Source organism: Pimephales promelas, chromosome 2, assembly GCF_988280905.1.
Source record: "Pimephales promelas chromosome 2, fPimPro1.hap1.1, whole genome shotgun sequence".
Lineage (NCBI taxonomy): Eukaryota > Metazoa > Chordata > Actinopteri > Cypriniformes > Leuciscidae > Pimephales > Pimephales promelas.
Genome location: NC_142770.1, coordinates 43,273,869 through 43,286,598, shown reverse-complemented (window position 1 = coordinate 43,286,598; position 12,730 = coordinate 43,273,869). Strand labels below are relative to the sequence as shown.

General features: G+C 46.2%; 2 protein-coding genes across 2 annotated transcripts in view; one reads left to right on the top strand and one right to left on the bottom strand.

The window, feature by feature from the left end:
* Nucleotides 1-4,596, bottom strand: part of LOC120466970 (protein NLRC3-like) — a 35,592-nt gene extending 30,996 nt beyond the window's left edge. The window contains exon 1 of the mRNA XM_089122531.1: nucleotides 4,511-4,596. Within this exon, the coding sequence (XP_088978657.1) occupies nucleotides 4,511-4,569 (59 nt within the window). The 5' untranslated portion in view covers nucleotides 4,570-4,596. The remainder of the gene's footprint in view (nucleotides 1-4,510) is intronic.
* LOC120461325 (uncharacterized) overlaps nucleotides 1-12,730 on the top strand; it is a 274,723-nt gene that overhangs the window by 164,189 nt on the left and 97,804 nt on the right. The window lies entirely within an intron of this gene.

The window sequence follows — 12,730 nt, the reverse complement described above, 5'->3', positions numbered from 1 at the left end:
AGTCATACTCGCCGGCTCATGTTCCCGTTTATGATGAGTTGGTGGAGGTTGTGACGCTTGCAGTTCCTGCAGCACCGCTCACAGCCACAGCGCCGGGGTTTACCGTTTTTTCGGGATCTCCGTAAGGAGATTACTAGATCCTGGGAAAAACCCCACTCTTCTTGCATCTCATCACCTTCATTATGTGATTACAGCAATGTGGTGTGTGCGAGAGAGGCGGGCTATGGCAAGATGCCACGGGTGGAGGAAGCATTAGCCAGCTATCTTTCTCCTGAAGCGGCATCTTCACTAAAAACCCGGGCGCTGCCCAGTAAACCATGCAGGGACACCTCTGCATTGGTGGGCATGGCTTATATTGCAGCTGGTCGGGCTGGTCCGTGCCTGCACTCAATGGCAATCTTGCAGGCGTACCAGGAAGACCTCCTAAAAGACTTAGATTAGGGTGAGGGACCAACTCCCACTGACATTGCGGAGTTGAGGAGAGCCACAGATCTGTCTCTGTGGCCCACTAAGGAGACGGCACGTGCTATCGGCCGCTCCATGTCAGCTATGATGGCCACGGAGAGGCATCTGTGGCTAAATCTGTCCAGTATGAAGGATAGGGACAGATCGTTTTTGTTGGATGCCCTTATATCGCCTTCTGGCCTGTTCGGTGACACAGTGACCACTGCTATTGATAGGTTTCAGGAGGCTAAAAAACAACCTGCTGCGTTCCAGAAATACCTTCCTCGCCGATCTAAGTCTGGGTCTAGGAGGGCTGGTCCAAGTGGCCAGCCTCAGCTATCAGCCAGCTCCTCCCATTATCAAGAGCAAAAGGAGAGCGTTTCCTCTCGAGCCCCTCCTGCGGGAGCTTGGCAACAGAGGGAACGCTCCCAATCGAAGTCTTTCGGCCAGAAGGGCGACCTGAGGGCCATTATTCAGGCCAGAAGAGCTTCGGGAAAGAGGTCCTAGCCAGAGTGGTTTCCCTGGACCTGGAGAGGGTTCGTCAGGAGGGCATCTGTCTAATTCTGGTTGCCTCGATGTGGCCGGCCAGAGTATGTTTTTCAGACATAATTTCACTCCTGATAGCTCCGCCTTGGCAGATTCCTCTGTACCTAAAAACTGGTCTATCAGCCGGGGTGGTTGAAACCATAATTAGCTCTAGGGCTCCGTCTAATAGGAGATTACATGGTCTCAAGTGGAATGTGTTTGTCACTTGGTGTAGGGAACTTGAGTTAGATCCAGTCAACTGCCTGCTGGCTTCAGTTCTGGACTTTCTTCAAGATCGTTTCTCTGCGGGTCTCTCCCCTTCCATGCTTAAGATGTACATGGCTGCCATTGCAGCTTTCCACGCGCCATTAAGTGAAGGGCCTCTAGGGAGGCACCAGCTGGTCATTTGTTTTCTCCGTGGTACTTGGAGGATGAGACCAACAACTAGGTCCAAGGTTCCTGCCTGGGACCTGGCAGTGGTTCTCGAAGGTATATCCCAGTTCCCCTTCAAACCTCTTCAGTCGGCTTTGCCTAAAGATCTTACGCTCAAATTGGTCTTTCTCTTAGCTATCATCTCTCTTAAGAAGGTGGGAGATCTCCAAGCCCTGGCAGTGACACCAGCTTGCTTGGAGTTTGCCCCTGGCAAGGTTAAGGCCTTATTGCACTCGAGACCAGGCAATGTGCTTAAAGTGCCTGCTAACATGGCTCGGTCTACGGTCCTGCAGGCAGTCCATCCTCCACCTTATGTGTCGTCAGAAGAAGAGACGCTTCATTTGCTCTGCCCCATCAGAGCTTTGAGTATTTACCTCGAGAGGTCCTCTTGTAACCCAGATCATATTGATTGCCAGTAAGGGTTAAAAGAAAAAATATTCTGGATGGAAAAGGAATGCACCCAATCACATCACGCTGTGGTGACTGACACCTTAGTGAGCCAATAGCAGCAGAGCATTGATTAAGGCACCCATGAGTCACGCGGGCGCTGTCAGAGCGCGAACATACGAGAGAGTGAGAGAGATCGGATGAGATGAGACAGTAATGCGGAGCATTTTCTTTAAACTCTTTGTGCTACAAGTTCATATTCTTTAAAACCTAAGTGCATCTGAAGAATTGGAGTTGGATATGTTAGCTGAAAAGTTGACAAAGATGAGAGAAGAGTAAATTGATTGGAGGCGAGCAGATGGATGGACTTTGGACCGAATCGAAATGGAGTGGAATAATGAGAATCTTTCTTTTATGAGACTGATTATATATCACCTTGGTGAGTGAAAATCCAGATATGAATCTATTTTTCATATAACAGATGTGCTAAAATCTCGAAAATTATTTAGTAAAGAGCTGAGTTGAACAGGCCGCATGTAATGCACGAGCTGAATTGAATAGCACATGGGCTAAAGCTACCACGTGTAAAAAAGGGAAAAATGCACAATTGTGTCATGATATGAGAGCGATTTGATTTATAAAAGTTGATATGATAATTGAGATGTGTGTATATGTATATTTGAATCAGATACTGATTGTTGCATTGCCTTGTGTTTTGCAAGGCTGTTTTTTGTGTGTGTTTGTTTTGTGTTCTGTTTCCATGCATGTGAACGAGATTCCTGTGAGTATTCCTGTTTTGTGTCGAGTATAATCTCATGGAGGGGAATCGTCGGTCAAACGACACGATTATACATGCATAAATGGCGAGCTACCTGCCCCCGGACTAAATCTACCTTGATCTGTGCTTTGAGAGACCATCAAATGGTAGGACTGTTCTGATTTTCTTTGTTTTGGACACATAAAGGACTCTTTGGCACATAAGGGACATTTTTCTGAGTTTACGTCGATTTTTTTTTCCTTTGAGAGGAGAGAACTTTGTTTTTGAAACTCAAACTGATCCGAAGAGTCAAATGACTCCTTGAACTGAATCATCTATCCCTTGTGTTTTGTTCAACTGAGTCAAATTCATTGGATTCAGTGATTCTATTTCGCATTGTTGAACTCTGTTGTTCGAGAAAAGTGAATTGCTGTAAAAAAAGATTCTGAATCATTGTTGTGTGTGTGAATCAAACTTATATTTACATATAAAATTCACACAATTGGGGTTTTGAATCTAATATTTTATTTTTGTTGATGTAATTTGTTTTTGGTCATGGTGTGAAAAAAAAGTAAAAAAATATTGTACCCGACCCGCTTCCGGACCGCATTTTTAAAAATTAGTAAATGCTCATCGGAGCGTTATTGGGCCATAGATGTGTAACAACACAGCATCGCAAGAAGACGTATGCCTACACATAACAAAGGCAAAGCCAGCACTTTCGCCATCATCTTTCATTATTTCAGCAAATGTCTCCCACACTTTTACTCTTTCTATTTGTGTATTTGCGGAGCTTCCACTCCCCAGTCATCACCTTTTCTCTTGCCGCCTCCATCTCTCTGCAGACTGTAGTGATCATGGCCGGTTCGTGAACGAAATCGTTCTTTTGAACCGGTTCTTTTTAGTGAACCGGTCGAACCAGTACACTAAATCGAACTGAATCGTTCGAAACAGTTCGCGTCTTGCGTCAGTGCTGATCCACAAGTTACTAAGGTTACTCACTTTCAGACATGCCTGACAGTTGCCTACGAATCGAAATAAATCAATATCCTGAATTATATTTTACTCCAGTAACTCCAACATTTCACTGAACCGAGACATGTTGGTGCCACTGTTGAGAGAAGTGATGAACACGAGCAGCTACTGCATATACCGAACGCACAGGGACAGCGGTTCTCCAATCACTAGTATAGAACCGAGAACTGTTTAGACTGAGCTTGTGTGTTATCTTCGTGCCAGTTATTGCAGCCAATAATATGTAGGGCTGTATATTTCATCAAACATTGTGTCTAGTACTATATTAATACAAATGTTTAATTGGCATCTTTTTTCAAACGACCCGACCGACCGCGACCCGAATATCATTAAAAACATTTTTGGATGACCCGTAACTGCGGGTAACCGCGGGTGACCGCAGGCACCCGCTCATTTCGGATCAACCCGCGCATCACTGGTGCCTATACCAGTTTCACTCCAGGGCAGGCCTATGTCGGTGTGTGGCCTAGTGGGCATTTGTTTCCCAAAGAATCGTTTTCAACGATGCAGTGTGAGTTCCCTCGAAAGGGAACGTCTCGGGTTGTGATTATAACCCATGTTCCCTGAGAAAGGAACGAGACACTGCATCATCCTGCCACGCCCCTCGAGGCCTCAGAGCATCTTTCTTCATCACGAGGCTGGTGTGTGTGTGCCGGCTTCACTTTTATGCACAGTTATGCCGTCACATGTTACACCATGACGCAACACCAATCAGGATTGGAATAGTTTCATTCATACTTCAGAGGCGAAGTTTATTTTAAAGCAAACGGGGCTTTATCGACAATGTCAGTGTTAATTTAAGAAGTTCAAAATTGAAGTTGTGCAAAGCATTTGCAAATACAGAGCAATGCTTAAAGTTGTGTTATTGACAGGGAAACACAAAGTCCAGTGGAGTTTAAAGTGAGAGTGTGAAAACAGACGCAGTCTCACCTGTGTTTCTCTGAGAGACTCATCTGAGAGAGAGAGTCCTTTCCTCTTTCCTCTGACATACTGCAGCTAAACTGACCCTGAAAACTGATCAGCACTGCTTTCTAAAAAGCAAAAACAATGTATTGAACAAAATAAGTTACAGATATATACTGCAATGGAAAATAAGTGAATGGTCTTAACTTGTGATTGTTTAATGAGTTTAACTGAGTCTAAATATGAATTCATTGGGGAACAGAAATATACACTGTGCATATAAAACTGAACCCAATTTGTTATTCTCTGTTACAGTATAATATCATTTTACAATCATATTCAGGTTCACAGTGGTTGTTTTCATTACTTTCAAATTATACTAAAATAACTGATTAAGTAAAAGTAACTAGAATTATAATAGACATAAGCTACTGTATAACTACTAATTACAATTGCTATATATGAACTGAAATATTCAGTTTCATTTATTAATGTATATATCAGATTATTGTTGATAGATGTAATAGGCTTCATCTGTCTGTCTATTGTAAATGGCTGCTTCAAAATTACTTTCCATTTCACATCACACATAGAACAGCCTTACACAGAAGAGGAAATGTGAGAAAACTTCTCTTCTTATGCCGAGACATAAGGTGGAGGAGAAAACTTTTAGAAACATATTATGGGATCAAAATCCCACCAAATATATTGCAGCCATGGATCAAAAAATAAAAAGTGTGATTCAAAAATGTAAAAACACATGTAATAATATATTGCAAAAACTGAAAAAAAGAATGCACAATTATCAGAAAAGCAAAGAACATGGTCACGAATAAAAATGAAGAGTTTGGTTCCAAAACGCTATAAATCCATTTTGATGAATTTGAGTAAAACTGTGTTTTCTTTAGCAAGAAAATGGGAAGATGAAAACGTCTCAGTTCCCTCTCAGGGAACCAGGGTTACATACGTAACCTGAGACGTTCCCTTTCAAGGGAACTTCGAGCTGCGTTGTCAAACGCGATGGGAACCCCATACCCACTATGCCATGCTGAGAAATGCCCGTTCTGTGTGAAGTCGAATGCGCACACTAAGAAGCGAGCAACCTAGCCCCAGGAGTGGAGAGGTCTAGGTCATAAAACCTGACAAATGTATGCGGTGAGGACCACCCTGCCGCATTACAAACGTCATGAAGGGAAACACCCGAAATTAAAGCCTTAGAGGCAGCCATACTCCTTGTAGAATGGGCACGGACCTCCATAGGTGAGGGACGTCCGACCGCATTATAAGCAATGGAGATAGCCTCAACTATCCACTTGCTCATTACTTGTCTCGATGCCGGGCAACCTTTCTTAGTCGAACCAAAGCAGACAAATAATTGCTCTGACTTACGCCACAGGGCAGCTCTGTGAACGTAGGCATCCAATGCCCGAACTGGACATAACAGATTAAGATTTTCCTGATCTGGGGTATTGGAGGGTGGAGGACAGAAGGCCTGCAGCACAATAGGACCCATCACATTAGTAGGGACCTTAGGAATATAACCCGTCCTAGGGTATAGAAATGCTTTAACCATACCAGGTGCGAATTCCAAACATGAAGGAGCAACCGAAAGAGCTTGCAGATCTCCAATTCTCTTAATAGAAGAAATAGCGAGAAGAAACAAAGCTTTTAAAGTGAGGAATTTCTCTGAAACCTCTTCGATAGGTTCGAAGGGAGCCAAAGCCAGACCCTCGAGTACAATGGCCAAGTCCCAAGCCGGTGCTCTGGAGTGCAAGGCAGGCCTCAGCCTCAATGTTCCACAGAGAAAACGAGTTATTAGAGGATCTCTCCCCAGAGAAGCAGCCCCCTTAGGGGATCTAAAGGCAGATATAGCCGCAACATACACCTTCAAGGTGGAGGGGGTTAATCCAGCAGAGAAACGGTTTTGCAGGAAATCGAGAACTGTACCACCCGGGCAGTCAACAGGATTAAAAGCACGTTCTCTGCACCATGTAGAGAACAATTTCCATTTGAAATAATAAAGTTTTCTCGTGGAGGGAGCTCTGGATTGAAGAATGGTCTCCACGACCTCAGTCTAGAGACCAGCATTTATGAACTGGGCCCCCTCAGAGGCCAAGCCCATAGTTTCCACAACTCGGGGCGAGGGTGAAATATTGTGCTCCCCGCCTGTGAAAGCAGGTCCCTCCTGACCGGCCATATTCTGGTCGGCCAGTGTGGGGCTACTAAGAACAGATGAGCCCCTTCCTGGCTAACTCTTTCCAGAACTCCCGGGAGCATTGATATCGGGGGAAATGCATACAGGTGTAGCCTTGGCCACACCTGCACCATCACATCCAGTCCGAGAGGAGCTGGCTGTGTGAGAGAGAACCATAACGGACAGTGAGTTGTCTCCTGAGTTGCAAATAGATCGACCTGAGCCTGACCAAAGTTCTCCCATAGGAGCTCCACCACCTCGGGGTGGAGTCTCCACTCCCCGGGCCTCAGCCCCTGCCTCGACAGAATATCGGCCCCCACATTCAGATACCCTGGAATATATATTGCCCTCAGTGACAACAATTTCCCCTGGGTCCATAGGAGGATCTGCAGAGCCAACTTGTATAAAGCTCTGGACCTCAGACCCCCCTGATGGTTGATGTAGGAGACCACCGAAGTGTTGTCCGTGCGGACAAGCACATGATGGTCCCTCAGGTCTGGCAGGAAGTATTTGAGAGCCCGAAATACTGCCATCATTTCTAGTCGGTTTATATGCCAAGACTGCTGATGGTCCTGCCAAAGACCTGTCGCCGAGCGGCCACTCATGACCGCCCCCCAGCCTGTCAGGGAAGCATCCGTCGATAACATGACACGTCGACAAGGAACCCCCAAAACTGGGCCCTGGGCGAGGAACCAAGGTTTCTTCCACATGACCAAGGCCCGTAAGCATTGCCGCGTGACCTTGATCATACGAAATGGATTTCCCCTCAGAGAAAACCCCTTGGTCCTGAGCCACCACTGCAAGGGTCTCATGTACAGAAGGCCAAAAGTAATCACGTTGGACGCCGCTGCCATGAGCCCCAACAGTTTCTGAAACTGTTTCACAGTGAGTGATCGGCCTAGTTTCACATTCTTTACGGCTGTAAGGATCGTAGTTATACGTGCTGGAGACAATCTTGCTTGCATCGTTGTTGAATCCCACACTACCCCCAGATACGTGGTCCTCTGTGCTGGAAGGAGCACACTTTTCTTGGTATTTAGCCGTAACCCCAACCTTTTCATGTGTGACAGAACAACATCTCGATGTTGAACCGCCAACTGCTCTGACTGAGCTAGGATCAACCAATCGTCGATATAATTTAACACGCGAATGCCCTGGGATCTGAGAGGAGCCAGTGCTGCATCCACGCATTTCGTAAAAGTGCGGGGTGATAGACCTAGGCCGAACGGAAGGACCCGATACTGGTAAGCTTTGCCCCCGAAAGCAAACCTCAGGAACCTCCTGTGATGAGGATGGATGGATATGTGAAAATAAGCGTCCTTTAAGTCTATTGTGACAAACCAGTCCTCGGACTGAATCTGTGACACGATCTGTTTGAGTGTAAGCATCCTGAACTTGAGCTTTTGAACTCTGCTGTTTAGCTGACGCAGATCTAGAATAGGATGTAACCCACCATCTTTCTTGGGAACGATGAAGTATCGGCTGTAAAACCCTGACTCTCTGCTGGTAGGAGGAACTGTCATGTAGTCGTGTAGTCGAGAGGCCAGAGAGAAGTTAGACAGACTCAGTACAGGGGAATGGATTTTCCAACATGCCAGTGGTGATTTATTTTCTGCAGCAGGAGCTCACACAGTGCAGTTCACATGCAGTAAAAGAAAAAAAAAAACGTATGTAACATATACTGGTGCTAAAACAAAAAGAAAGATGCTGTGAGCAGCAAAAACTGGCACTAAACAATGCCCAGTGGTACATCCACCGAATCATCAGAATGTCTCACTTCAAACATGTTCAAACTTTTTGCACAGTACTCACAGGAGGCAACCTCCTCAAACAAGATCAAACAATGGTTTAAATACTCAAGTTTCCCGCCAAACACTAGTGGGATGTACCATTGTCACGGGGTGGAACCTTTCCCCATGACCCTCACTGAATTACACAACAACTCATTTTCATACAACTACAACTAACGTTCACAAACTCATTGATCATACTACAAACATAAATCAATAAATCATAATACAAACATGCATAACATAAATGACAAACTCAAACATTTAACACCTCACACAGCACTCATGTCTCCCTCCATATTGGAACATGGTATGTTCTGGCTATGCGCACTACCAGAACCCCAAGTCCAAAACACTGGCTCAGACAGGTTGCTCTAACATGTACGGTCATATGCAAATGTCTATCAATAAAGAAAGTTGACTCGGTTATCATTTGAAACATTTACACCTTAAACAGTCAATGTTGAAATTGTCCATTCATCAAAATAGCACCAGGTTGGCACACTAGTGATGATGTCCTTGACCTGGTTCATCATCACAGGAACCCTTTCTGTAGCCCCTTTTTGCAAAAGCGTCATTACTTCCTGTTCCATAACCCGAGCCTGCTCGGGGACCACCACTGTGGGAAGGACCCCTAAAAATCTGGGTGGACGAGAACCGAACTGAATTCTGTACCCCTTTTCTATCACATGCAGGACCCATTGAGAAATATCTGGCAGTAGTTTCCACGCTGCCATGAATTCCACTAAGGGGACCAGTCTCTCGAGACTGGCCTCTGGATTTTGTTGAACGGATACTTTGGTGCCCTGAAACGGCGAACCGACAGGGAACAACCGAACTGACCGTTCTACGACCCTCCTCGGAGGACCGTACGGGGATGCTGACACCTCGGTGCCCTGAAACAGCGAACCGACAGGGAACAACCGATGTGGCAGCACTGCAATGCTCCTTGGAGCACCGCCCCCCAGAGGGCGCCGAGGAGGAATGATTCCTCGAAACCATCCCTCCCCGGAGGGGACCACCCTCAGAAGTCTGACCCCCTGCGAGTCAGGACTTCTTCTTATTCCAGGCCTTTTTAGAGATGACAGTCCTCAGATCTTGCCTACCCCTAACTGACCTGGATTGTGACCGCCACTGAGGCTCCGAAGATTGTGGAGGAGCCCTGGCGGCCACGCTTTGCCTTTGGCGTGCTCTGTGTGAGGAGCTAGTGCTCGGCTGAGGCTGCTCAGATTTAATAAAAGTTCTATGACCAGCAGCCTCGGGAACATCAAAACGGCGAGGAAGGATTTTCTGAAACGCAGCTGACTGCTTTTTTTGTTTCTTGAAATCGATCGACGACACAATTAATAGCGTCGCCGAACAAACTTGATGGTGACATCGGTGCATCTAACAGAACAGATCTATCTTTTCTTTTATTTCAGATAAATTCAACCATAGGTGGCGCTCCGTGGCCACCAGGGCTGCCATAGACCGGCCCACTGATTTGGCCGTCTCCTTAGTGGCACAGAGCGCTAGATCTGTCGCGCGACGCAATTCTCGAATTGCGTCAGCGCTCACCTCCTCGCGTTCATCAATTTCCCTAAGCAGATCAGCCTGGTATGCCTGCAGTATTGTCATTGTGTGCAAGCATGACGCAGCCTGACCCGCTGCAGAGTATGCTTTACCCACCAGAGAGGATGTGTATTTTAATGGTCTGGTGGGTAACGTCGGGGCTTTTAATGATGACGATGACTCGGGAGAGAGATAGCTCGCAAGCGTCTCTTCAGCCCGAGGCATCGCCGCATAACCATGATCAGCAGCACCTATTATGTTACTATAATTAGATGTCTGCGGGTTAAACACTCTGAATGAAACAGGTTTATTCCACGATCTCGCCACCTCAGTGTGGAGATCGGGACTGAATGGTAAACCCCGACGTGGAGGCAGTATTTTGGATGACAAAAATCTCTCATCAAGTATACTTTTTTTCTTTGAAACACTTTCACTTTCATCAGCTGGCCAGTCAATATTTAATATAGCTACAGCTCGTGACAAAACCTCCAAAAGCTCCTCATCACCGGGGGTATGTGCTGGCGAAACATTATGATCCCCCGCGTCAACGCTGACGACATCCAATTCCTCGGAACTGGACAGCATTGGTGCCTCAGCCCGGGAAGGAGAATCCGCAGAGCGGGCTCCTCCCTGGGCAGAGGCACTGGATCCAGCAGGTAGAGGCTGAGATAGGGTGGGACCCGTCTCAAACCCCGCTACCAGATCCATTTGCGAACCCCAGGATGCAAGTCGACGCAGTGCCTCGGCGACAGCGGGACCCGCACCACGGGGAACGCGAACCGAACCGTCCTTCTCAAAGAACGCCCGGCGGGAGCGGAGCGTTCTCATAGAAAGCTTCACACAATGCTCACAGTCAGCTCCCTCGAGAACTGACTGGGCATGCTCCACTCCCAGACAAGCCACACAAAGCTGATGTGTGTCCACCCGTGATGAAACGAGGGCAAGGAACAACACAACGCTTAAACTCCTGATTCGCCATTGTATATGTGTGTAATATAGTGTGCTTGACAGACAACAATAAATAGACAGAGACAGAGTACAGAGATCGCTTGCTGAAGGCAACAGAAGCTGTCGCGGTCTGATCTCAAGGGTGCTTTATAGTTTCCTGGTCTATGACGTCACCTGACGTCCTACTCTCTCATTGGACTGATTGTACAGACGCTTCACGACGCAATCACGCAGAGCGTTCCCATCGCGTTTGACAACGCAGCTCGAAGTTCCCTTGAAAGGGAACCACTATTTTCTGTTTCAAATTTTCACATAGCATTTGTAGGTTATAATAACAATAAAAAATGAAATCCAGGTTTTGATTTTCAAAGATTTATTATAAAAACAGATAGTTTTTTTTCCCCAAAATGCAATAAATCCAATATATATACTTTGTATATATTTTTTTCAAAATGCAATTAATTAAAATAAAATTTTATACACATTGAATTTCTTGTGCATACTATAAATCCATTGCTTTAATATAACAATATTCGGTAACACTTTAAGGGTACATGTCATGAATTATCATGAATTCATGGATAAATTAATCATGCATGAATTATGCATTCATAATATATCATATTGTCACCGGGGAGGCCGGACGCCGGATGACCGGCCGTCCCCACCGACACACGTACCACCGCGAGGAGCCAACACCACAGAGGACGCGGAGGCCAGATCACTTAGAGAAAATCACAGAGTCTTTATTGAATAAATTAAGTTAAAACGGCCTCCAGCCAGCTGAAGGAAGGTGAAGTTTCAGCCGTATAGCTGGCTCTTCTCAAAACTCAGGTAGGCAGAGCAGGTGAGGGTTCACAGCTGGACTGGTTCTCTCGAATTCACAGCAGAACAGTTTCTCTTTTCACAGGATTCCAATGGACGGAGAAGAGTACGGAATCCACAGCAAAGCTGGCCCTCTTCTCAGGACCCAGGTCGACAGAAGACAGGTGAGGATTCAACAGCATAACTGGTTCTCTCAGATTCACAGCAAAGCTGGCCCTCTTCTCAGGACCCAGGCCGACAGAAGACAGGTGAGGATTCAACAGCATAACTGGTTCTCTCGGATTCACAGCAAAGCTGGCCCTCTTCTCAGGACCCAGGCCGACAGAAGACAGGTGAGGATTCAACAGCATAACTGGTTCTCTCAGATTCACGGCAAAGCTGGCCCTCTTCTCAGGACCCAGGCCGACAGAAGACAGGTGAGGATTCAACACCATAACTGGTTCTCTCAGATTCACAGAATCCAGATGAACATGGAGGAGTAAGGATTCAACAGCAAAGCTGGCTCTCTTCACAGGGTTCAGGCAGACAGAGAGATAAAGATGAGGGTTCAACAGCATAACTGGCGCTACTCACAGAGTCCAGATAGACGGGGAGGAGTGAGGATTCGACAACGAAGCTGACTCATGCAGGCAGAGAGTGGCAATTCAACAGCAGACTGGACTTCACAATCCTACGTAGAGATTAAAGAGGAGAAAAGAAGAATTTCACCACTAGATGACTTCCTCCATCCAATGAGATGCGGGCGATATATCCACAGCCAGAACCGTTTCCCCGATGTCACTGCATTACACTTCCACTCGTGTTTAACTGTAATTCACACAAATCGGCACACGTGATTTAATGAACAACACTGCAAAGTCTTGTCACTCACAAACTAGGGCGTAGACAGGGGATCTGGTCCACTGCACAGCACTACAATCTCTTGGACTTCTTCCAATA